Source organism: Solanum lycopersicum, chromosome 9 (genome assembly GCF_036512215.1).
Source record: "Solanum lycopersicum chromosome 9, SLM_r2.1".
NCBI classification, from domain to species: Eukaryota; Viridiplantae; Streptophyta; class Magnoliopsida; order Solanales; family Solanaceae; genus Solanum; species Solanum lycopersicum.
The window spans coordinates 5,160,099-5,185,080 of record NC_090808.1 but is presented as its reverse complement, the minus strand read 5'-3'; the positions used below and the strand labels follow the sequence as shown (position 1 = coordinate 5,185,080).

Genomic DNA, 24,982 nt, shown 5'->3' with positions numbered 1-24,982 from the left:
AAAAAGTTATAATTTTGTAATCGAAATCATTATTCGAAATACTTCCAAAATAAGAATATGAACTTTGAATTTCCTGCTTAAAATTTAAAGAATGGACAAGAATTGATTGCCTAAATTCAACCTCGCAAATGATGACTTCTATATTTATAAAAGTTTATAGGATAAATAGGATAAGTTTTGAAATTAGAATTTTATATATAAAAACTATTAGTAGGGAATCTTGATTCGCTTATTATATTTGTTATGCAATATAAATTTAATCGAGATTCAAATATGAACATTAAATACTTAATAAAAATAAAAAATAAAAAATAAAGAAGAGAACCCTGCTCCTTATTTTTTGTTTGTAATGTTCGAAATCAATCTTTAACGCTTAGAAATATTGATAAAGTTATATTCTTTTATGGTACATTTTTATCTTTCTAAAAATAAAAATTAAAAAGTCATTTTCTCTTTAATAGTTTATCTAATTCAAATTTATGTGAGTTTATTATTGGCATATTTTAGAAAAGGATGATGCCTTTATATAGTGAAATTTGAAAACAATGTATTTCAATTTTTTTAATTTTTGGGATAATGTATAAGTATCCTTTCAATCTATGTTCGAATTTTCAGAGATATACTTGTTCTATACTAAGGTCCTATCATCCTCTGAACTTATTTTGTTAATAATTTTCTACCTCTTTTCAGCCTACGTGACACTATCTTGTGGATCCACCGCTGGTTGACTTTTTTTTTCAAGCTAGTGCCACGTAGGCCGAAAAGAAGTAGAAAGTTACTTATAAAATAAGTTCAGGGGTAATAGGACCTTAGTATAATATAGATGTGTCTTTGAAATTTCGAATATAGATTGAGGGGGTACTTGTGCATTTTCCCTTTATTCTTTATGAATGTTTTTATGGCCATACAAATATTTTGGAATGGTTAAGATTAAAAGTTAATTTTTTTTTATAATCATAAAAATATTATGACATATTTAAGAATTCAAGTTTCAAAAGTCTTCATTTTATTTTCAAACAAGTTTCTCTCTTTAATTTTTTTAAAATATTTATAAGATATATTTAAGATCAAAAATTATTTTGAATATATTATATAATGAATGAATATTATCTACAAAATTATTTCCAAAAACGTGAAAAAAGGGTTTTCATTACAATTGGCTCTACTTTTCACGAAAGAATGTTGAGATTAGGCTTTAGAATTTTGACAAACTCGTACCATAGGTTTTGGTTCAGTAATTTTGATTTTCGATGTTTATAACATTTTATATTATTATATTAAATTAATAAACATAATTTGATATTCTAAAGATTGATTTTGATGGTTAATGGTATAATATATATCAAAAATATAATATCAGAATTTTTTTATTTTGATATGATATTTAGTATATGTCAATACCATGTCCACCCCAAGCCACATACACACTAATATGTCTTTAATTTAGACCTAACTTATGAAACTACACTTAGTATGTTATCATCGCCCATTTTAAAATATTTTCCACTTTTAAAAAAATATCACATATAACGAGACATAATTGAAAGATCTTTTTTGAAGAGGGCTATTTTCTACTTTATTTCAAAATCATAAAATTAGAATCATTCACGATTGATTAGAAACTCAACGATAATAGATCCATCCTTCCCCACTTAAATACAGGGTTCGAACTCGTGACGTGTCTCAAGCTCACACATCACATGGAGCAAACATGTTTCCTTTGATATTTGATGTAACCAAAACTCACTTCATCAACTAGAATACAACAAGGATGGAATTATTGAGCTAGAAGCACAAACAAGTGACAAAACTAGTTGGCTTAGTTATAAGTCGCCTCCATCTCTAACCCTAAGGTTTTGATTTCGAGTGAAGAAACACTGATGATCCTCGCTGAGAATGCCCGAAAGAGAAAAGAAGCATAAAGTTACTGCACACCACTCCACCTCGCCCAGTCCACAAACTGCATTCCAGCATATATATTGTTGGCAAATCGCACACCAACTGTGAATGCCATTGCAACAGGCGGAAACTGCTTTCCCATTGGAGAAGATTCAACCAGACGTTCTAATCCGGTCACAATCTGTAACCTGGTGTTTGAAGAAACTCCAAGGAAAACACCTGACATAACAGATCCAGAAATCAAATTGGTGCTGGCAGGCAGGTAAGATGGAGGTCATAGAAAAAAAATGCAGCTTGCAATGACGAGGCATCAAGGAAAAGCTAAAATGCAACATGATTCAAGAAACACTAGAATAGAATGTGCATTTTTACTTTATTCAGAAGATAGGAAGTGGAAGTTACAATTTGAAGATTCAAGTCCAAAATTTTAATTTTTTTTTACAAGAGAAATCGCAGCCGCTATCCATTTGGGTGTGCACAGGATAAAACCCCCGCTCCTATGCTCGCAAATCACATAGGAGAGATAACCAGCACTAGGCAAGTCCGGTGCGACGAGCTCGACCCAAAAGGCAAGCCCCTTATTTTCTCTAGTAAGGGGTTTCGAACTTGAGACCTCCAATATGGAAGTCCCAAGCCCAAATCACTGGGCCACCCCGAAACCCAAAATTTTCAACCTTTACCAGATATAAGGTCAAATTTTGAAAAGAAACATGTGATTTCTTGATTGCTTCATCACTCACACAAATTGCAATATCATAATTGACTGCGAAAAATTGTAAATCTCCCCTATACTACAATATTATGTCTGCAATATCATCATTGACTTAATTCATTTTGTGGAAAAAATGCTATATGATGCAAGGAATCGTTAAATTACCAGAAGATGATCTCAATGGAAGTAGTTCAGCATTTCAACGTAACAAGTACTATAATACAGTCTAGAATTTTCAACAAGACAACTCAATGATAATATACAGGAAGAACTGGAAAGAGATAAACAGGAATCGGATAAAGTAAAGCACGCAGCATACATAATGTAGCTGGTAGATAAAGGTTTGGAAATTTATTATCAAAAGCAGGAACATATAGGAATGAAGTGAAGGCGTACCCCAAAGTAATGCACTCTTTACAAGAGGTGGAACAGGAACATCGTGCTCTGATTTCTTGACGCTCCTGATATACAAACATGTTAAAAGAAATATAATATCTACTTTGATCAACGATAACAGCATATACAGACTCATGCATCAAACTGTCACACTACACAAATTATTAGCTGCAGGAAAGAAAATCTGCAGTGGACTCCGCTCAACCTCGGGGGTTCAACCATGAAATGTAGAACCTAAAGATTAATAAAATTGTTGTGCCTAACAAATATTCCTTACAAACTTAGCTTTCGAGGTTCTACTTTTGATATTCGTGTAATATCATCAGCCAGTCCGATTTCTTGATCCTTTTGTAGTTATGAAATAACTGGGAGAACACTACAACACACTAGACCAGTATGACTAGCTGACCAATCTAACATAGCCCTTTCGGACATCACTAATCAAGTGATGTCCCATAAAGATTTTGATGCTGGGAGAGCACACCACTTATGATGAATCAGGAAAGGGTTAGACAAGGACATGGTTTCTGAGGAAACCATCAAAATTTAGGGAAAGGTATTTAACTTAATATGAACCAGTTAAGAAATAGATGAAGAGATACATATCAGATAAAAGAAGTATAATAGATATATCTACTTCAGTGCAATGGGTCAACCCATAAAATCCACGAGGTCACCTCGACTTCTCATAATTCAGTTACTATCAGCAAAAACCTGATTTCCCCTGATTCTTTTACTTGTCGGAATAAATTTTTCCATCAGCATCAGTAAACAAGACACCATGCAAAGACGAGATTAAAAAAAAGGTAATTCTATAATAAAAAAACTAAAACACCAGTTGAAACTTAAACACTCAGTACAAGATACTAAATCATATTTTTTTGACAATGGATACTGAAAGATATTACAGTCACTTCTTTCCTGGTTTACTCTCTTTTTAGCGATGGTCGTGTCCGTCCCAGCTTATGCATCTTGACTATTCCAGCCTTAAGTTGAAACTGGTACCTGCTACCTCCCACCAGCACAGGTACCGGGTAGCTCTACCTCTACACACCAAGGCTCGGTAGATGAGAAGAAATCATCTATGCAGTATTTTCGCCTCCGCTGAGATACAAATCTGATACCTCATGGTTCTCCAACCACTTCACGGGCAACTAGGCCACACCCTTGGGTGCTATGGTTTACTTTTTTGATCAATTAATACTGATGCTTGCACCGTCACTTAAACAGTAGCTTAGTGGAATTGCAAAATGAGGGCATCCAGTCTGTTCACCGTTGAATTCTTCCTTCTTCAAAGAAAAATCCAAGGAGATGATGCTTCATGCCCCTCTTTTGAGCTCCTATCTCATCAATCGTAATCATACCACTTCTTTAAGCAGCCATCCTTCACTTACGGGCTGAAAGGTTTTGTTTTCACACCCAGCCTTCTTGTGAATTTTGATTAGTCACATGGTGTTGGTACCCCCACAATCTTCTTACTTCCTCCTTGCCATCAATACTTTATCTCTTTCCTTCTCAAATGTTCTTACTGGGCTACTTTCACTAATGTTGTTCCCAGCAACATCCTGAACTTACTAAAATTTGCTAGGGCAGAACATGGAGACAGATATAAGCCTTGGTCTCTTACATGAACCCATAGCCATTAGTTTGTTTCCCTTATATCCCTGTTGATACAACAGCTTGACCCATTATGCATATCTTTAACAGGTTTGTTCGGTCTTGTGTGGGCTCATGACCATCGAGACTCACATTACATATGTACTAGTCTATGAGGGCAAAAGAATTATTCTCAGATCCTTCAGTTTAAACTCCAGCAGTTTTCCATGCCCAACCAGAATTACAGTTGATAAGATTCCTTCTTCCTTATCAAAGCAGTGAAGCACCATGGGCTTGCTTCAACGGGTCTACAGACTAACAGCTACTTGCCTATCTTGTCTGAGGAAAGCTTCTCTGTGACAGATCCATTTTGAATCTACACACCATCCCCTTGCTCCTGTCCCCTCCCCTCTAAACACCGCCAAGGCCTTTTTCATTGACCTTGTCCTCCACCGAATTGTATAACCATTGTCTCTTACACATCCACAGCTCTCATTTAGAAAACAAAACCAGAGGATGGCAAGACAGCCATTAAATCCGGATTAGGAAAGAACGGGTGAAAAAAAATGCAATGGTTTGGTTCCTAAAGTTACCTCCTTAGTCCTTACATATCAGGTATTAGAACTAGTTCATCGAAAAACAATGAAAAATGTAATATCTTCTTTGTGCGAAGGAAAAAAAAATCTGATATCCTGATAATGGCGGATCTTGAATTTTGAAGTAATGGGTGTCCACTCTCTTTAGCAACAGTTGTCACAGCCACAAAGTTAAGCACAGAAATAATTAAAAACTAAATGTGAAAACACTCAACAACATACTATAATTAGTTTTTATAATTAAAAAGGAGAATTTATTCACAATTATCCTTCACGATTTTCATACACTGAATACACAATAAATAATATCAGTATAAAATTACATGCATCGGGTGTCTACACCAAGTAAACGGATGCATGATAGAACATGACATCAGCGCAAAGTTATCAGCTTTAGATAGAGTTTTTATTTAACTACAAAAAGGTTTAAACTGTACATGATTTTTCTATAATCGGAGAAGATGAATTGTTTGTTTTGGTTTGGAGGGAAAGAAATTAAAGAAAAGAAGCACTAAAATAAAAGAAGAAAAGGAAAAGACCAATTCATTTTTAGAGAAGAATGGGTCACGAAATTTGAGAAAGAACAAAATGGAAAGCAGAAAAGTCAAAATGAAGCAAATAAAGTTGAAGGAGAGAAATTAAAACATTGAGGGGATTAGTATCAAAATGGTCTAGAGAAGGATTCAATCCTGCGACAGCCAGAGGTATGGAGCTCCCTGTTGCATTTCCAAACCAAAGCACCCACCAGTCTATTTTGTTCATGGGTGCTGACTTTATTGTGAATCAAGTTGACTCTGTAATGGCCTATGGGCTATTAGAGACTTTTATTTGGGATCCAGGCCCAATAACCATCTGCTAAAAAAAGGACTAGGAGTTAGAAGAACGGTTATGAAAATTATGTCGGAGCTTTGACTTTCAGTTATCTCTCATCCCTCTCTCTTCTAGTATCTCATCCCCTTCTAGTTACCTTCTTCTATGTTAATCTATCCGTAATTACTATGTTATTATTTTGTTGTGTGTATTATACTTGTAATTTGTATTCAGCGATAACAATGTATATATATCAGTGTTTTATTAGAAATCGGGTTAGTTTCAGACTTAATAATATTTTTTGTCGTATTAGTTGTTCAAATAAAATAAAAGTTCCGCATCAAAGACAATGATTGCTCGAACTCCCATAGGGCTCCATGTGGGTCCTCCCTTTGTCTTGACAACTCAAATATACATTTCTAACTGGAGAAGTTGAACACTTTAAAACAAGGCAACATTTAGGGGTTCGAGTTTCGAAATGAAGAATTCTAGTTTGTGAATATCCAAAAGTATGATCATTGGTTCCCGATGAATCCCGAGTTCAAATCCAGGAAGGAGTAAGACAGAAATTTACAATATCTTCAAGCAGCATCTATGTAAACTAAACCATGAAATACAACAGTCAACAACAATAACAAATAATAGCCATAATAGTAGTATTAGTGATATAAGAGAGAAACAAACCGCTTGGCAGTCATTATCATATTTGCAATTCCTTGGCCAATGATACCACATCCAAACCCAACGAATCCATATAGAATGCCCTAAAGAAATATGAAGAACTGTAAGTTACACAATTGAATGCATTTATGAAAAGAACTATTAGGAACAGGAGAGAATGATATATGTAAACAAACATGCTGCAATTCATTTATAGCATATACTTCAATTATGCAAGTTTTACCTTGTAAAAATAAGCAGCAATTCTCTGATTCAATGAAAATCTACACCCTGGCCTTTCAGCTTCAAAAACGCTGCAGCAGATGAGTAATTAAAGTGAAAATCTTCTAAATAGTGCTCAAATTAGATGCAATAATATCACACGGATTGCAGAAGTCAAAACCTGCTTGGAAGTGCTCCATAAGCTCTCTGAAAACGACCAACAAAACCTTGAGATACAGAAGGTTGCCCAATTCGAGCATATGGTGCTAGCAACCCAACTAGAGCTACATTGACAGCAACACCAACCAACATATCTGCAGCATACAATTCAAATTCCGCCCAAAAATCTTTGCCCCTCTTTTGAACTTCTGCTACTGTTGCACAAGTAGTATCAATGACTATCTACATCACAGAACCAATGGAACCCATGAATTCAAAGTTAAAAGGCATATCAAGTATAAAATCATGACCAAACAAAAAAACAATGAACAGTAGGTAAGATGCCGCGTGATTTCAAGGTCCATAGAAATTCACCACGTGTAATGCAAGTTTAGCATGGTTATATAACAAATTGCTCCAAGTCGTAAGATATGTAAACAGAATCACAGACACAACACAATGCACACTAATAGCAGTAGCTCGAGGAGCAACTATTTCTACTGTACTACAGCTCAATGATTTATTTACAGAACAGCAATATCAAAATCAAGCTTTTACACAAACCTCAGTTCCAACTTTGAAAAGAAATGATGGATCAGCCAACATTCTGTTCCGCAGCATAGCACACGACCTCATTGCAGTGCCGAGCAAAGCTGACCCCTACATTCACGAAAAGACGACTTGCCAATCAAAGATACAATCAAAATAAACATTTCCAATAAACCATTTTGTAAGCAGGTTAATCATTTTCACCTAATCAATTTTTACCTGCAAGTCCAAATATCTAAGCAAAAGTAGCTTCCTGATCCCAACACTCTTTGCAGCCTCTATCATATCAGCAGGAAGTGTAGCCCCACGAGCCTCTGCCTCTCTCATCACATCCTCAAACTTCAGTAATGGCCCAAATTCATCTTCCTCCTCATCACCTTCTCCATTGTCCCCTCCACCACCACCTCCGCCGCCACCACCACCACCAGGGTATTTCCCGTTTCCACCATTCCCAACAGCTAAATCTCCCTCCCCATCACCACCATTATCAGCATCAAGAATACTTACATCTTTCCCAACAGAATAAGTATCATTCTCTTTGAGTACTGTCTCTACACTAACACCAGATATTGATTTACCCTCTGGATTCAATGAACTCTTAACCAAAAATCTTGACTTGTAATTCTCCTGACAAACCAAATAACCGATTTTCCTCATACCCACAAAATCTTGTCTCTTAACAAACGTAAAGTTAGAGTCTTTTATGGACCCCATGATAAAGATTTCATTTTTCAGAGATGTAAACTGAGATGACCTGATACCTGATGAACAACCAGCCATTTTCTACCAACCCCACAAGTTTTTTGCTCAAATTAATTCAAGAAAAGTCGACAAATATTCTGGGATTTCCCAAATAAAGCCTAGAAATGAAAGAATGCAGCAACAAAGCAAAATGAGTCAAGATTTGATGATGACTGTGTGATTAAGCTAGGTTAAGCTCTACTTATTTCGCCACAGTTTACCTAGTAGAAATTTCACAACAGTGTGTTCGGTGGGGAGGGGTAGGTGGGTGGGGTGGGGGGGTGCATGAGAGAATCAGAGGAACATATAAAAAATTAGATTTTTCCATTGAATGATTGACAAAAAGAGTGTCACCTTAAATTGCCTTTATTTTTAAAGTATAAAATATATAAAATAGGAAGTGAGATTTTTGTTTGAGTGACTTAAACGTGGACAAAAAAAAAATTCTTTGTAATTGAACATAAAAAACTTTATTTTCTAGTGGTTTGATTTTGAAACGTAAATACTTAGTCATACCAAATTAATATATGTATATGGAAAACATGTACTATATTTAATACGATGTGAACTTAGACAACTTTGTAGGCAATACAACATATTAAAAATAAAATAACCTTATTAGACCAATAAGATTACTTAGCTAATTCTCATATATTAGCAATATATCTAATTCGAAAATTGTAATGATATTTAGATTAGATTTCGTGATAACTATATTAAAAGTATACACATCATATGTTTCTGTTGCATCAGCAACAATACATAAAAAAGTTCAAAAACTCATCTCAAGACATGATTAGTGATCTATAAGTTATATAGACACAACTTTATTATTGATCCGAGACACTTTACATTATGGAACAGTATACATTTTTCGGTTTGTGATCATGGGCTAAATGATATTACTCCACTAGTCATAAATAAGGACAGTAATTTAATTTAGGCGTTTAATTTATAATACTCCAATGTTGCACAAGAAGGAAACATGGAACATTAATGAAGAATGTTTAATTGAGATTTCACATTATTGGTCCCAAGTCCGAATAAACGAGGAGGGTTGCCGAGGGTCGGTTGAAAACCTCTCTATCCCAAAGGCAGGGGTAAGGTTGCGTACATGTTACCCTTGCCAAACCCTACTTCTTGTTGTTGCATACTTAAGATTTCACAAGTTGCCGCGCTATTGTCTGAAAACTCTAAATGAAGAAGTTCTATTTGTGTATTTTGAGTTCTTTTGTTAAAAAAATTTAGTTAAAGATGAAAGATTTTCATTACATAATTAGCTAGTATGATCAAGATTGCAGAAGGATAATTAAGAGAACTATAAGAGTTTGATAGTCCAAGATGAAAAGACAAAATGGTTTATTCAATTTCCATTCACAAATTCCAATCACTCTTTACATTTACAAAGGAAAAATTCTATGTTATTTGTGTTGTTTCATCTTCAGAGTCCAGCAATGTTTGGACTACTGAGGCCATTGTAGGCCTTTTGTTTCTGTCTTGTTCTACACAAGAAAGGCCTATTTCAATGAGTGTCACTGCCTGGTTCTTGCTAAATTTGCCTTCTAGTCGTGGATCGACAAGTTTCTCCACCCAAGTATCTTCTCCACTTTGAATCTTCCTCTTCACCATCCTGACAAACTTTCCGAGCTGTGAATCTTGTTCGTGATCACATTCACTATCATCCACCACCCAACTTGACAGCCTACTTCCTTTGATCATTTCTAGTATTACAATCCCAAAGGCGTAAACATCAACTTTTGCTGTTATAGGTTGGTTCAAAGCCCATTCAGGAGCCATGTAGCCTTTAGTACCGCGAATCTTTGTGAAATCTGAACCAGGGCCGCCTCTTTGGGACAGCTTTGCAAGTCCAAAATCTGCAATCTTTGGCTCGAATTCACTATCGAGAAGTATATTTTCAGGCTTCACATCACAATGAATCACCCATTCAAGACATTCATGATGAAGATATGCCAGACCTTTGGCTGTCCCTAGTGCCACTGCAAACCTTTGTTTCCATCCAAGAATATCAGCCCTGGAAAGATGCTTGTCAAGTGATGAGTTCTCGACGTATTCATAGACCAAAAGCTGACGTCTACCTTCAGAACAAAATCCCCACATCCTCACCAAATGCATATGGTTGATTCTTCCTATGGTAGTCATCTCTGCCCAAAATTCTTCTTGAAACTCATTTGCAAGTTTCTTCACTGCCACCGCTCTTCCGTCTGCTAAAACTCCTTTGTAAACAGCTCCTGAACCTCCTCTTCCTAGCTCAACCTTGAAGTTTTTTGTTGCTTTCTTAAGTTCAGTATACGTAAACCTCCTGAACTGAGTCGATGACACCATTTTATACCCGTCCTCAATGGAAGCAGGAATCCCATGTTTACTAAACAACGCCCACCAGCCTAACACGAAGAACAGAATCTCTATTCCACCAAGGGTGAAACAAAACAGGTAAAGATAAATCCACTTCACCTTCTTAAAATCCAATACATACATAGAAGGAGAACCAAAAAGAACATTTTCGGGACTCAATCCACATTTTGTATCAGTACCTTCAAGCACCAAATGACCTGATTCTGATGCACTTAGATTCATAGGGAGTTTCAAGAACACACTTCCAGGGAAACCAGGAGACCTGTATCCATTGAAAAGGATACCTTTCGTATAGCATGATCCCTCCCCAGTACGCCTATAGACAAATGCACGACAACGTGGATCACCCAAGCACAATTCCCTACAAGATTCAAATGACAAAGGAGTAGTGGCATTGAGATCAAAACCCCAGTAATCAACATTAGGAACTTCCACAAACTTGACATGTCTAGACTCCAAACTTCTTGATCTAAATATTGGCCTACAACCTCTACTCCAATCACTTCCATTAACAATCTCGTATCCAGGAGGACATGTACATTTAGGCTTCGATACATAAGTACATATCGAAAATCTTCCACATATTCCATGCACAACACAAGCTTGTGCAATCGCTTGCCACGACATCTTCCATAACCCTGTCGAGTTATCCAAACTATACATTCTCAAATTCCCATCAATATCAATAGTCAATCTTCTCAATACCCCTAACCCCATATCAGAAACATTGAATTGCAACATATCACTTGAGAAAAATCTACCCATTCCATCAAAATAAGCAAATCTACTACTATTTTGACTAGTTCTACCATTCCCATACACATCCCTATCGCGATTAGGCCAGTATATACTCGAAACTAAAGGACCATCATAAATCATTCTCAAAACATTATCACTATCAAAGTACAAACTAAAGTATCCAGGTGATAAACTCCCTTTCCTCAAAGGAGGAACTAATCTATGATTCTTGGTAAATCTTTGATAAGGCAACAAAGTATCAGTAGGCAAATCAAAACTCTGCCACAAAACATCACCTTCAAGATTCTTCAATACTAAGTTTCCTGTTTCAAGAACCTCAGCCTTTTCAACATCAAATGATGTTGTGTTTGTTTGCCAAACAATTGTATCATCAACATCTGTTAAAACTAAAGCTCCATTCTTTCTTAATGTCAACTTTGACCCTTTGAGATTAACAGGCCTATCTTGTTTAGCATTCCAAACAACAGTTTTATCTCTTGAATTTGTATACCAAATTCCAAAATAATAAGCATTACTACTACTTTCTATAGGGTAAAAACCACAAGTGAATGTATTTTGTGGAGAAGTAATGAAATGTGAATCATCTTTAACTGAAAAAGAATCACCTTTAAGCAAAATTCTTGATTCTGTTATCAAAGGGAAAGACAAAACAAGAAATGAAAAAACTAAAAAGGGAAAAAGATAGTAACTTTTCATGGTTTCAAGAATTTGGATAAAATCATAAATGTTAAAAAGTAGATGATGGGAAAGAAGTGATGGGGTTGCTTTATAATGAATAATTTTTTTTTATTTTTTTTTTGCAAGATTTAAAAGCATTAGTCAAACATCTATAATTAGTTCAAGAATTTAAAAAAATAAAAATAAAAAAGAAACATCCTAGTTGGTTCAAATTGAAAGAACAAAGATAATAAAGTTTGAGTACTATAATAATTTATTAGCAAGTGGGAATTTAAGATTGACGATGATTTGATAACATTTTTTTTTAATCTCTTCCGTTCACTTTTTCTTGTTCAGTATATTTCATTTTTAATATATATTTGTATATATTTTATTAACTATAAATATTTTTTAATATATATTTTTCAGAAAAAAATTTGTCAAATTAGTATTAAATAAAAAAAATAGATAAAAGGAAATACATAAATGGACGTGTTTGTTTGACATTAAGGCGGCTGACAAAGATGTTAATCATTATTATAGGGTTGGTTATTCTATGAAAGAATTAAAATAAATTAAAAGCAATAATCAACTGTTTGGTTTAGTGATAGACGTAACATTACACAAAAATTGTAAATTATACGAGAATTTTTGTGAATATTAATATGAAAATTTATATAAAAAAAATAATTTTCGTGCAGATTTTTACATTAATTACTAAAAGAATCCCTTAATAAGTCACGGATTTTTTTATTACGTAAGTTTTAAAGATCATAATCCAAATTTCAGAGATAAAAAAATAGAATAATTTATTTTTTTTCTCTTTTAATATATCAGGGAGAGATAACAAATATATGAAACATCATCTTTACAAAATTTTAAAAATGGAAAGAAAAAAAACTAGTGATTTCATTTGATCCATTTTTGAATGATTTGGAATTAATTTTTTTAAAGAATTCGAAGTCTTCTCCAAAATACGTACTTAGAGAAATCTAAAATTTAGGGGTGAATTTAATATTTCAGTATGAGTTCATTTATATATTTTATTTTTTTATGTAGAATATAAATTTTACATAACGAAAAATATCAAAGCTATATTACATACAAATTGATATGAATTCATATTTTGAGTGTTTCATCTTCCTCCTAGTGCAACAACCTCAAGTAAAGGTGAACAGTGCATAATATTCTATTTTAATTTCTCTAAAAGATAAATAACATTTTGAAGATAATGTTAATAAAATAATAATTAATTAAAAAAAACATGATTTTAGAGAGGAGAATTAATCCATATATTGCAAATGTGAGTAAAGGTCCATAAAACAAAAAAATAAACGTATAGGACGGTCTTTAATTTATTTTTTTTCTAAAGTATACATTTTGAAGTTGCATTTGCCTTCTTATGGAGAAATTGTAAATTAATTTTGTCAAAACTCAATTGGTCTTTCATTAATTTTATTTTTTTTCTGATTCAAACAAAATAATTATTATTTTCAGTCTCTTTACCTTAGAAGAAGGAAACTCACAGGATATTTCCAGTTTATTTATTTCCCAGTAATTTTCATGAACTAAAAATTCCTAAGAGATAATTAATTGACAGAGAGACCAAAATTGGAGTCTTAATACCACAGTTGAATTGTCTTCATTAGATTAAAAAATAAGTAAAAATGTGGAAAGTGTTTAATATGAATTACTATTTAAAAAAATAAATATAACGCAATACTTGTCACAAAATATATTGCTCTTGAATTTCTCGGCCAATGCAACATCAATTAGTGTGGTGGGGAACATGATATACCCTAAGATTCTCTCTTGTAAACATGGCAGATATAGAAAATATATTGAGCTTAATTCATAAGATTCTATATAATCAATAGCATCGAAATATTATTTTACTTGGCTTGTCTCTTTCAGGACTATCCGAACTATCACTATCGCCCCTATAATCAACTATTATCGCTCATTACTTACGACCACGGTTCTCATTCATAACCACCACTATTATCAATTATCACAACTAGTCATCACCATTAGCCATTATATTCGATCGTTACCGTAAAAAACTATTACTATAATAATCATCCATCATTATATTACAGCAATCATCACTATCAACCATTACTATATATTGAATAATATCGCTATAATCAATCACTATAACTATCATCAGCCATAATTATCAGGTGTCACGAGCAACTACGATAATCAACCATTGTCATTAACCACTACCTATAAAAAGAAATTGTGAAAGCAAGAAAAATGGTGACTCAACTAGCCTGTTTCTTAATTATATGGTATAAAAGAATATATTCGAAGTCTTCTCATACAAACTCATGATACAAGTGGGGAATATATTAGAATTGGGATAATTGAGAGAGATAGTTGCATTTGCCTTCCCATGGAGAACTTGTCAAAAGTCACTCACTGTTGGTCCATATTGGCTTTATTTTCCAGTCTTAATATTTGCCTTAGAAAAAGGGCACCCACTGGAATATTTTTTCCAGTTTCCACGAGGCCAGTTTACTTCATCCGTTCATCTTTACTTGTTCAGTATACTAAAAATATGTCTTCGAGAGTATTCATTTTTCAATATTTAGATGAATTGTAATTGATTGGGATAACATAGTAAAATATCCTATATTTTATAGTTTTTTAAAGGTATGTCAAATCAAATATATAATAAACAAGTAAAAATAGAACGGAGAAAATATTTATTTCGTTCAACCTATTGTCATGTACCTAAACTTCTAAGGTACAATCCATTGACTCAAAGACCAAAATTGGATTCTTAATATCACAGTTGAATAGTAATTAAGTCATGTTTCTTTTTATATGAGTCTTAACTTCTTCTATATTAATTAACAAATGCAAAGCCTCGTGCATGTCATTTTCAAGACAACAAAGAGGATAAAAAAGGAAATGACCTTGCACACACGCATTCTTAGTGGTCCACTGGTCCTTGGACCTGCATATAATATAAAGAAATAAATACACGAAAGAATTTTATATATATATATATATAAAATAACATAACTCAGTGTAATACATGAGTGGGATCTGAAATACAGATTTTACACTATCTTTATGAGTAGAGAGAGGTTGTTTCTGATAGAACTTCCACTTGAAAGAGAAGTTATTGATAGAAGGGTCGCATGATTTCTAAATACTACTACTAGGAGAAGAGGATACGGGGCAAGCCCTTGCCTCTCCCACCTAACGAGCGACCATACTTTATCACTTACTAATCTTCAAAAGTGATCCTCGACCTCCATATCTTCATATTTATGGTCATATACTTAGTAAGTTGAAGTTGTGTCACATCATGCCACCTTCCCTTTTAGCCTACATCTACCTCTCGTAACCCTTGCTGCTACAACCAACCTCCGACTCTTCCTAACTAATGGATTCGTGCACCTCCTCCTCCACACCGACACTACTAGTCTTATAACTACTCTGTTGATCTTACCCTAGATATATATAAAACTTCTGACAAATAAGATTTGGATGAATCCTTTGTGCTCCTAATTTTAGCTCAGGCTCTCTGTACGGAGCAAATAATGGAACATAATATATAACAAAATTAGGACCTACATCTAGGGGAGGGGTATTTATTAGCAGCCCTTAGGTAAATTATGGATCTTAAGATCTTTTATTTCATCAGATGTTAAAATCTGAACATACAATGCATAGTTTAAAGCATGTCGTTCGACATAAATTAGAATATTTTCAGTGCCTTATATCACATAACTCAATCCATTCCATTATTTGGCCAACTCTTACAGGTGAAAATAATAGAAATCATACAAAAAAGGATCGAAATGATCTTAGAATTATGACAAACGAAGAACAACAATAAGAATATACTCAAAATCAGGTCTACTATAGGTGGGAATCAATGAATAAGTATATCTAAATCCCCCTTCTGAATTCTAACCATAAAAACTTTATTGTAAACTACTATTTTATTTTGTTTTAAAAACTAATCATTTCGAAAGAAAAAATAATAAAAGCTGGATAACTAAACAAGTGACAAACAGGGAACTTCGTCATTTTACGCACTCTTATTCAAGTATATGGTTGACAATGTGTATTATTACTTCACAATTGAACAAAGTAAAATGATTTCTGCTATTGGCAAAAAACCAAATACTTAGCATGTTAAAACTTGAATGAACTTTTTAAAGAATGAGTAATAACTAAAGAAGAAACAAAGTAACAGTTTCCCTTTCCCTTTATATGCACTAAATAAATAACTAGAGTAACACGAAAAAAGAAACACTAAATCACCATATCACAAGCACACAAAATATGCAGAATAACATACCTCGCATGATTCCACAAGTGAGGTCTGGAGAGTAGAATTTACAGAGATCTTATCATACCTTTGTGAAAGTAGAGAAGAGATTGTTTCTGACAAAACCCTCGGCTCAAAGAAGTGAAAACAAAGCACTATTGTAAAGATATAGACATCTGAAGTTAAATTTTTAACGGGATGCATACCACTAGTCTTTAGAAAAGATAGATATTAGCTAACAAAGAGCTCAATGTGCTGAAAGAGGCCGTCTCCAGATGAATATAAGGAGATTGTCCAGGTGAATTAAAATTTAATTAAAGAAAGAGAAACACAATGTTACAAGCGTTAACGAAAATGACTTGCCATTTTTCTTTTTTTCTTTCCTTTTCACTTTAAAATATTGCTAAAAGAATAACTGTACAGACAAAAGAATTTTACAGAGTAAGACACTGATGTATGCTATCATCACTTTGTGTTAACAGCTCTCTCTCCTCCTTATGGAGAGCAGTGTTGATCTTCACACTTGAGCAGAGCCATCATTTGAGACTTTGAAATGCTTTGCCTGTTATTAAGGACATCAATGTAATTTTGAAGCCTATAACGATCCGAGTTTGTTAGAGAAAATGGAGGGTTTAAAATCAGAGATGGTGCTTCCACTTGAAGGAATGCTAACAACCGCACAGCTTTTGAATAAAATATGACTGCATTTTCAGTCCGACTCATGTACTCATCAACCTGCCACAGTATCATAACTTCTGGTAAATGCTTACTGCAATATTGGGTCTCATTAAACAAAATAATAGGGACTCTTGTCTTCGAAAGGAAAAAGAAGAAGCATCTGAACCAGGAGTAGTAGAGGACAAGGATATCACACACGCGGAAACAAAAATTCTGATTCCCTCTGGTCTAAAGTTTTATAATGAAAGTCACTTTGTTTATGTTCGAATTCAGTTCAACAAAAACACCAGGATAGACCAAGATAAGAACACTTACAGCTCCCTTTCTACCCAAAGCCAGGGCAGATTGAAATATCATCTCCATTGCATCTGGAACCTCTGTATTTCCTGAGAAAGACAACAGCACAACCAAGCTGTTTAAATTTTTTTTGTCTAAGACCATAACAGGCAGTCTTATGCATCATACTCAAGTGAAAATGAACATATTCCTATGCCAAAGTACCTAGGATGCTTAGATTGCTGTCAATCCCAGTTGTAGAACAACAGCGAAGAATAATATTTATTGCACATAAATACGAAAACACCAAGTATCAACTACAAGCTAAGTTATTTTACAGTAATTTGCATAATTTTATCTTGCATAGTTTGGTAAAACTATGTTGTTGTTGTTGTTGTATAATTTGGTAAAACTTGTTCCTATCTATCTAAATAAACCATCAAGAGTACTTGCATAATTTTGTCTAAATAGTAACGCGGAAGTAAAAGTTTGCCAGGTGTAGGAACTCATGAATTATTGCAGTAGAATAAATAGAGGAAACAGGAAACAAATGTCACAAGCACGGTTGCAGCATCACACATGCACATAGAGACTGAAGAAAAAGAGGGATACAGGACATACTGACGGTAGTTAGTCAGAGAATATACCAGGCTCTATATGTTTGGCAAGTTCCTCTGCATTACCAACTTCACCAAGAAATGTTTTTTCAATATGAGAACACACATTCTCTGGCCCCAAACTGTTACTAGCATCAAGACGCTCTTTTATGCTAAGACTAACTTGACCTTTCTTCATCATTTCCTTTAATCTGATTGTCTCTTGGCTCGGACTTCCTTCAATTGCCGATGCCGCTTGAGTATGACAAATATCCAGAGCTTGCTTCCATATAGCAAGAATGACTAGCTGAATTGAAAATGCTTCCAGATGCCTGCCTGCTTCAACCTTCAAGAGAAAGCAAGAACTATTAGCAGAAACATACCATAAAGGAACCAATAACAGCAGAGATAACAGAACAGTCAGCTAAGCCAAAGATTAATAAGAGATTTTGAATATAACATCTCTTGAGCACCGAAACTTGGAAGTATATATTAAGATAAAAAATATCGTAACAGCAAAAGGTAAAAGACCATAGAGTTAATAATTAACATCATAAGTTCTCCAAGCACTCAACATCACCTGATATTAACAGGTGAGTGCAGTGACAATGAAAGTTTAAATCAGATGACAGTCAGAACGAATCAAAAAGTTATAGTTATAATTTACGTATGTAAAGATCAGCTCTTTGTTGAAACAACTGAAGTACACAATGAACCCAGATATTTGTACAAAGGAAAAAAAGAAGCTTCTCATTCAGTTGCACACCGAGTAAACTATGTCAAAGTAACATATTATAAAAGATATACATCAAGATTTAGATATTCCATGAGATACACGAGGCAATAAATAAGAATAGTTTGTTTCAAGGAAAGAACAAAATACTTTAGAATAATCAAAGTGTGTTCTATTAAACAACTACAACAACAAACAGCGAAAAGCTAATGAAAGGATCTGCAAGAATATGATAAATTCAGATGAATCAAACTTGAGCAAACTTATTGACACCTATATGAGGGTAACCAAATCAATGGTGTAAACAGTAGCAAGGCTGTTGTAGAACAACGGTAATGCTCTAACTGAAGCCTGGGATCAAAGCTAAAGAAATGGAAAGCAGGATCTACTAGAAACTACGCTAGACCTTATTCTTCCTTGCGCCCCTACATGCCATATCACACCAAACACACATGAAGCTCTAAAGAAAATGAGATCACTTCGATGTTTTAAGCTATGTTGCTCGGACTCTTCAAAAAAATGCCAACGTGTGCGTGTCGGATTCGCCAAAAGTAGTGTATTTTTGAAGAATCCGAGGCGGGTGCGGCATCAAAAGTGAAGAGTCCATGCAACTAAGGTTTTAAGTCGTCTCTACATTTTTGATTTTGTGGCTGGCTACTGGGTCTAAACTTTTATCATGTAATGAAGCTAGCATATCTACTTTTGTACTTCTTGCATCTTCTTGATGCAGATAATGAAACAACTTCATCAAAAAAAAAAAAGAAAGAAAATTGTATCACTTTTGAGTTACCTTCTCATTTACTAATTCCATGATAGCAGAGGCAGAACGCTGCAGGGACTCTATTCTGGCCATGCCATCAGGTGGTGACTGCTCCAAGCAATTTATGACATCAGTGCATACTTGTGAAGCTCCAGGTGCAGATGAGGGACTTTCCGAACTTCCTAAATGACCTATTCTACTAAGAGGAGGACCACTAATAGGCACCGGGTCACTTGGTCTAGGATCTACTCTCGCAGACGCTTGCAGGGAACAGCTTGATCTGAAAGGCATATTGCAAAGCCTAGAAGCACCTATTGAAGAATATGAATCCACTGGAGGGCCGGAAACAATAACATAGTCCTGATCAATCAACTCGAATGAATCCACCACTGTTGAATGGAGTGAATACCATAAAAAGTTAGTCTTAACCAAACTGACGATCCAAGCAAAATATAAATTTCTGCAAAATTTTAGGAAAAAGGAAATTGGGAATACTGTTGCAAAATAGAACCTTTTGAACGAGTAGTTGTTTGTCTGTGGTCCTTCAAATTAATAGATTCCTTCAGGTTTCCTTCTGAATGTCGGTGGCTAGAGCCAATACCATCTGTTTTCTGTTGGGTACTACTAGTAACTTCTTTCCTTTCAGCTTTTGCATCACAAGAAAAACCATATGACAACCTCTGTGGTGATCTCCCAGTAAATGAAGGACCGCTGGAATAATCATCTAGACTAAAGGGTAAACCATCTTCTTGAAAAGTTTCCTCTGAGCCCCTCGCAGGATAGCCTTCTGATATAGGAAAACCACCTATTACCCTTTGAGGTCTCGTATCCCTGCTGACCATGTCCAACATAAATCAAATCCGAAAGATAAAAAATTTGTAATAACGAGAACTAGAATTCATGAACTATTTTACCAAGACAGCTCATCTGGCTGCTTCTGTGCAAGAAATGGGTGGTTAAAGAACTCTTCAAATGTCAACCGCTCCACTGTGTATTAAGGATACACGAAAGACAAGTTTGAAATTTTAATGAGAATTTGATAGGTAATGAAAATTCAGGATTTACTATTGTTGAGGTAAATACTCAATAACATATGACCTTCTCTATGTGAAAAGCTCTCAATGGCAAAGCGTGTAGGAAACTATGATACAAGTAATCAAGCCAGTGAAAGATCATACACAGTTAAAATCCACACCACTCAAATGAAGTACCTGGATAACGGCGCAACAATCTTTTACACAAATCTATGCAGCTAGGACTTAAATTTTTTGCACTTGGAGGAAACAGCAATTCAGTCGACTTCAATATGTTCTGGAGCAACTGTAGCAAGATGGAGAGAGAAAGTTCAGAACTTTGTGTCAAGCCTTTTAATATCACTGGACAAATTGAACCTAAAAAGTGCTACCCAAAGAACTTTGCAATGCTTGGAAGATATTAAACCTGGATTTGATTGTTTCCGGTAAAAGGGGTTTTGCCAGTTACTAGCTGAAATAGGATGGCACCGACGCTCCAGAGATCTGCCTGCGTTTGCAGCCCAAAGTTAATGGGAACTCGAATGATATTACTAGACTATGGATTGGAAACATAGAAAGAATATATCACCTTTGCATCATACTTCTGAAGTTGCATTATTTCTGGAGCCATGTACAATGGTGAACCACAAAGTGTTTCAGCAAGACCCCTAGGTTGCAAAGACCTAACAAAAGATAGAGGTTGCATTATTAATGACTTTTGAGTGGACCAATTAGGAAACATTCAGCTAGTAAGCTTGAAACTTAAATAGAGGGTCAAAGAAGGACAGAAAATATAGAAAAGTGTTCTAACGGAAAATGAATCAAAATGGAAGAAGGGGGGTACATCAGCAAGAAGACGTTTACCAAATGGATCACTTTACCTAGCAAATCCAAAATCAGCAATCTTCAAGGTGGAGCGGTCATTGCTTGAGGATAAGAGGAGATTCTGTTGGATTGAGACAAAAGGAACAAGTCAATGAATTGGCCATTTCCACTAACACTACCAGTCAAATTCTCAAAAAAATTTAAGAAGTCTTATTGTCTACGAATAAATGAATTACCAGACATGCAAGAATCACTCCTAGGAAACCAAACAACTTTAGCTCCCTCAACTAGAATCTACTAATTTGCTGATATGTATACTACATATCTGTTAAAAGAGACTAATCCGCTTTGCCGCTTTCATTTTTCCTTTTTTTTTTGTCTTTTTGAAGAATCTTGTCCTAGGCAGATATGGTGATTATTCAAAATCTCTGTATAAGAGATGTGATTGCTACCCGACAGTGAAGCAATTTCACACCTCAATTACCTTGGCGTCATGTGGACCATTCCAATCTGTCGTTTATCCATTAAAGCTGCCAAATACTAAGCTCCTGTTGATAATTAATACAACAAATGGCTACAAAAAGTGCTATGTGGTGCACAACTAACAGGACAGTCTCTTTGCAGCTCACACAAACTTTAAATATTTTTACACATAGAAAAGCTAGGAGGGAAGTCATTAGATGCCCATGAATTTCAACAAAAACTATGGCCGGGATACACCTGAGGCTTATGAGGAATCAGCAAGTTTAAATACAAATTTACAGTAAAACAGTAGAAGGAAGTGAAACCTGAGGCTTTAGATCCCTATGGATTAGATTGTTGTCACGAAGGATTTTTAGACCAGATGCTACAGTAAAGAAATGAAAATTAGTATCTTTGAATTCATCCAAGAGTAAAAATTCACTCACTCTACATATGAAAAAGAAAAGTTACGTAAAGAATTAGAAGGTTCAGACAAACCAAGTTGCTGCATAAAATGTTTCGCAGTTGCTTCTGGAATTCTCCCTTGGCTTTGTTGAATGTACATAGAAAGATCTCCTCCTCTGCAGTACTCCAGAACAATATATATTTTGCCCACCTCCTATATTCCATGCATGTTGTTGCATTTAAATCAAAAAGGAAAGAAAATATATGATTGAAGCAGAAAGACATTCCATTTGTACATTAACCAGATTTGTAACCAGTAACACGTGTACCCAAAAAGTAGACAAACTAAGTGACACGAGACTTGGACTATAGACTAAGCAAAGTAACAGACTATGCCCAAGCAGAGCTTAGATACGTTGTTTGAGAGTTTTCCGGGGATAGATAAAAAGCTTAATCTGCTTAGTTCTAGTTTCCATTGAACTACCCAAAAAGCTATACCCACTACTTCTTGAGATTCAACTGAGATTTTTCTAATCACCTATATCCTTCCACCATGTTTATAGAAACAAAGATATAAACATCCTTTATAACAACACGAAGACAACTAAAAAGGTAACACATAACATGCATTTTCTTTATTGAGTTCCTTCTTTCAATAGAAAACTTTCACCAACCAGATATTATCTCAAGCACGAGCAAAATGAGCATATAATTCTATACTGTTCAAAGTACCAAATGCATAAATCTAATATCCAAAACTCCATGCATCCACACAACCTCTATTATTTCCAGTTGCTCCATCAACTCAGACAAAACCTAAATTTTATGAGAAGCTACAATTTGACTATAAAGTTTAGCATTTCAATTAGCAAAAAGATGCATATTTCAATGATTAGCACAAAAAAACAAAAATCTGTAACTGAATTTGACGATACGAACCTCGATCATGTCGTGCAGGCGAATAATATTAGGATGATTGATCTTCTGCAAAATTACAATTTCCGACTTTAGACTCTCCTGAAGCTTATTGTTAAGCCGAGCCGTAACGATCTCTTTTATAGCCACTTCTGTTCCATGAGCTCGGTGCCGAGCATGCCAAACCGTCGAGAAAGAGCCGGCACCGATTTGCTTCCCAACAACATAGTCCCCAACTACAGACCTCCCTCCTCTGCTCATCGATTGAGCCATCTCCACAAAAACCCTAACGGAATTTTCCACCACCAAACACGGCCTTATCGGAGAGGTCCACCACCAAACACGGCCTTACCAGAGAAGAAGGTCCACAGCGGTCAAATTCAATTAAAAGTTGAGATTAAGGGAGATTTATTTGAGCTGGTGATGGTGATCGAGCTTTGAAAATTGAAAAAATATATGATTTGAGTTAATAAGAATAGAAATTAATAGAGTTTATCTTGATTATAAAGCTTAATTAATTTTTTAGGGGTTTAATTAATAATTGTGTGGGGGAGAAGGATAGTGTTGGAAGGTTTGCTTGAAGTTATGGTCATTGTGTCGTACACTTTGTGAACATATTGACTTGAGCCATATAGGGGAACGGACTAAATGCGACGTGGTCTATTTGTGTGAAGATCATATAATTATAATTTTATGTTTCTAATTTATTTATTGTAATTTTTAAAAAATATTAGTTATTAATTATTTATTATTTTAAATTTATTTTGAACTTTTTCTTGCAACATCCTATAAATAAGAGAACATATTGACTTAAAGCCTATATAAAAACGAACTTAAATATGACGTGATCTATTATTATAAATACCACATAATTATAGCTCTATGTCTTAATTTATCTTATAATATTTGAAAAAATAAATATATTTAATTATTTGTTATCTTCACTTCACTCTTAACCTTTTTTTTAATATCTTATTAATAAAAAAACATATTGACTTTGAGGCCTACAGGGGAGAGACTTAAATGTAACGTGATCTATTACTATGAAGTGATATAATTATAATTTTTTGTCTTAATTTATATATTATAATTTTAAATATAAATATATTCAATCATTTGTTGTTTTAATTCCTCTCCAACTTTTTTTATAACATCATATAAATAAATAAAATTAAAATTTTCATTATCTCCTCATTATGATGGATTAAAAACGAAATTGACTCTCTAACTAGTCTCAACTTTCATTGCAAGAGAATAGGAATAACATGCTTCTCCCATCCTTAAGAGTAGTCTCTCTAAAAATCCACATTTGATGTCATTATCGTCAATATTCTCTTCGTAATTTATGTTACTGTGAATTTATCGTTTTCTCCTATCAATTCTAATAATTTACTTTATTTTGTAAAGAATCATTACTCCATAGTTATCGTTCCAAAGCTTTTAACTTTAACATACAAACAGTTACTATATTTCAACCGAACTTATGAATAAACCGCTAAATAAACTTATCAACATAAATTTCATAGTTGAATAAAGAGTCGTTCAATGTGATGAATATAGAAATATAATTTGGGGATAATTTTTTAATCTCAATAACTATGACTGAGCTAGTTATCCTTACTTGCGGATGAAATACTAATTTCGAGATAACTTATTTCAAAATAACAAAAATACCTCTTTAACCATTAAAAAAACAAAATCATAGAATGTATTTTTATAGACAAATAACTTACTTTTAGAAATTGTGAAATATTTGACAAATCAGATAACCCATAAAAATAATTCATCATAACTAATCCCAACACAAATTTCTCCGTAAAACTAGACAGGCAAACCCAAGCTTATTCTCTTTAGGTTGTTTTATGAAGTATTATGTCTTGTCAACATTGAACATCG

General features: G+C 34.3%; 3 protein-coding genes across 6 annotated transcripts; all 3 read right to left on the bottom strand.

Moving 5' to 3' along the window:
- Window positions 1–1,550: 1,550 nt before the first annotated feature.
- On the bottom strand, window positions 1,551–8,764 carry LOC101252515 (protein RETICULATA, chloroplastic). The gene is made up of 7 exons (XM_004246373.5): window positions 7,819–8,764; window positions 7,615–7,710; window positions 7,073–7,293; window positions 6,914–6,983; window positions 6,694–6,773; window positions 3,008–3,072; window positions 1,551–2,118 (listed from the first exon to the last, which is right to left on the bottom strand). The coding sequence occupies exons 1-7, from the start codon at window positions 8,377–8,379 to the stop codon at window positions 1,925–1,927; spliced, it is 1,287 nt and encodes a 428-aa protein (XP_004246421.1). The 5' UTR covers window positions 8,380–8,764; the 3' UTR covers window positions 1,551–1,924.
- Window positions 8,765–9,684: 920 nt separating this feature from the next.
- LOC101250622 (putative receptor protein kinase ZmPK1) lies at window positions 9,685–12,287 on the bottom strand. The gene has a single exon (XM_004246813.5). It carries the CDS (start codon window positions 12,166–12,168, stop codon window positions 9,757–9,759), a length of 2,412 nt encoding a protein of 803 aa, XP_004246861.1. The 5' UTR covers window positions 12,169–12,287; the 3' UTR covers window positions 9,685–9,756.
- Window positions 12,288–16,713: 4,426 nt separating this feature from the next.
- On the bottom strand, window positions 16,714–23,731 carry LOC101247744 (serine/threonine-protein kinase ATG1c). Of its 4 annotated transcripts, none has more exons than XR_743025.4 (13): window positions 23,111–23,731; window positions 22,265–22,385; window positions 22,093–22,151; window positions 21,361–21,425; window positions 21,069–21,162; window positions 20,907–20,987; window positions 20,678–20,786; window positions 20,381–20,453; window positions 19,978–20,300; window positions 19,497–19,855; window positions 17,999–18,319; window positions 17,417–17,487; window positions 16,714–17,158 (listed from the first exon to the last, which is right to left on the bottom strand). XR_743025.4 is itself a non-coding variant. In XM_010327528.4 (13 exons), the coding sequence occupies exons 1-13, from the start codon at window positions 23,357–23,359 to the stop codon at window positions 16,919–16,921; spliced, it is 2,139 nt and encodes a 712-aa protein (XP_010325830.2). In that variant the 5' UTR covers window positions 23,360–23,731; the 3' UTR covers window positions 16,714–16,918. The 4 variants fall into 4 exon arrangements, 2 of the variants coding, with proteins under 2 accessions (XP_010325830.2, XP_010325831.2); XR_011211779.1 differs by having other exon boundaries at window positions 19,978–20,297; XM_010327528.4 differs by having other exon boundaries at window positions 18,025–18,319.
- Window positions 23,732–24,982: the final 1,251 nt, after the last annotated feature.

Coding starts and splice junctions, on each gene's coding strand:
- LOC101252515 (XM_004246373.5), bottom strand. CDS start 8,379: ATGGCTGGTTGTTCATCAGGTATCAGGTCATCTCAGTTTACATCTCTG. Junction 6,984..7,072: donor TATGGAGCACTTCCAAGCAG/GTTTTGACTTCT, acceptor CATCTGCTGCAG/CGTTTTTGAAGCTGAAAGGC. Junction 3,073..6,693: donor ATGATAATGACTGCCAAGCG/GTTTGTTTCTCT, acceptor TTTGTATATCAG/GAGCGTCAAGAAATCAGAGC.
- LOC101250622 (XM_004246813.5), bottom strand. CDS start 12,168: ATGAAAAGTTACTATCTTTTTCCCTTTTTAGTTTTTTCATTTCTTGTT.
- LOC101247744 (XM_010327528.4), bottom strand. CDS start 23,359: ATGGCTCAATCGATGAGCAGAGGAGGGAGGTCTGTAGTTGGGGACTAT. Junction 20,454..20,677: donor ATTGTTGCGCCGTTATCCAG/GTACTTCATTTG, acceptor CTTAATACACAG/TGGAGCGGTTGACATTTGAA. Junction 18,320..19,496: donor TGGAATTAGTAAATGAGAAG/GTAACTCAAAAG, acceptor TTTCTCTTGAAG/GTTGAAGCAGGCAGGCATCT.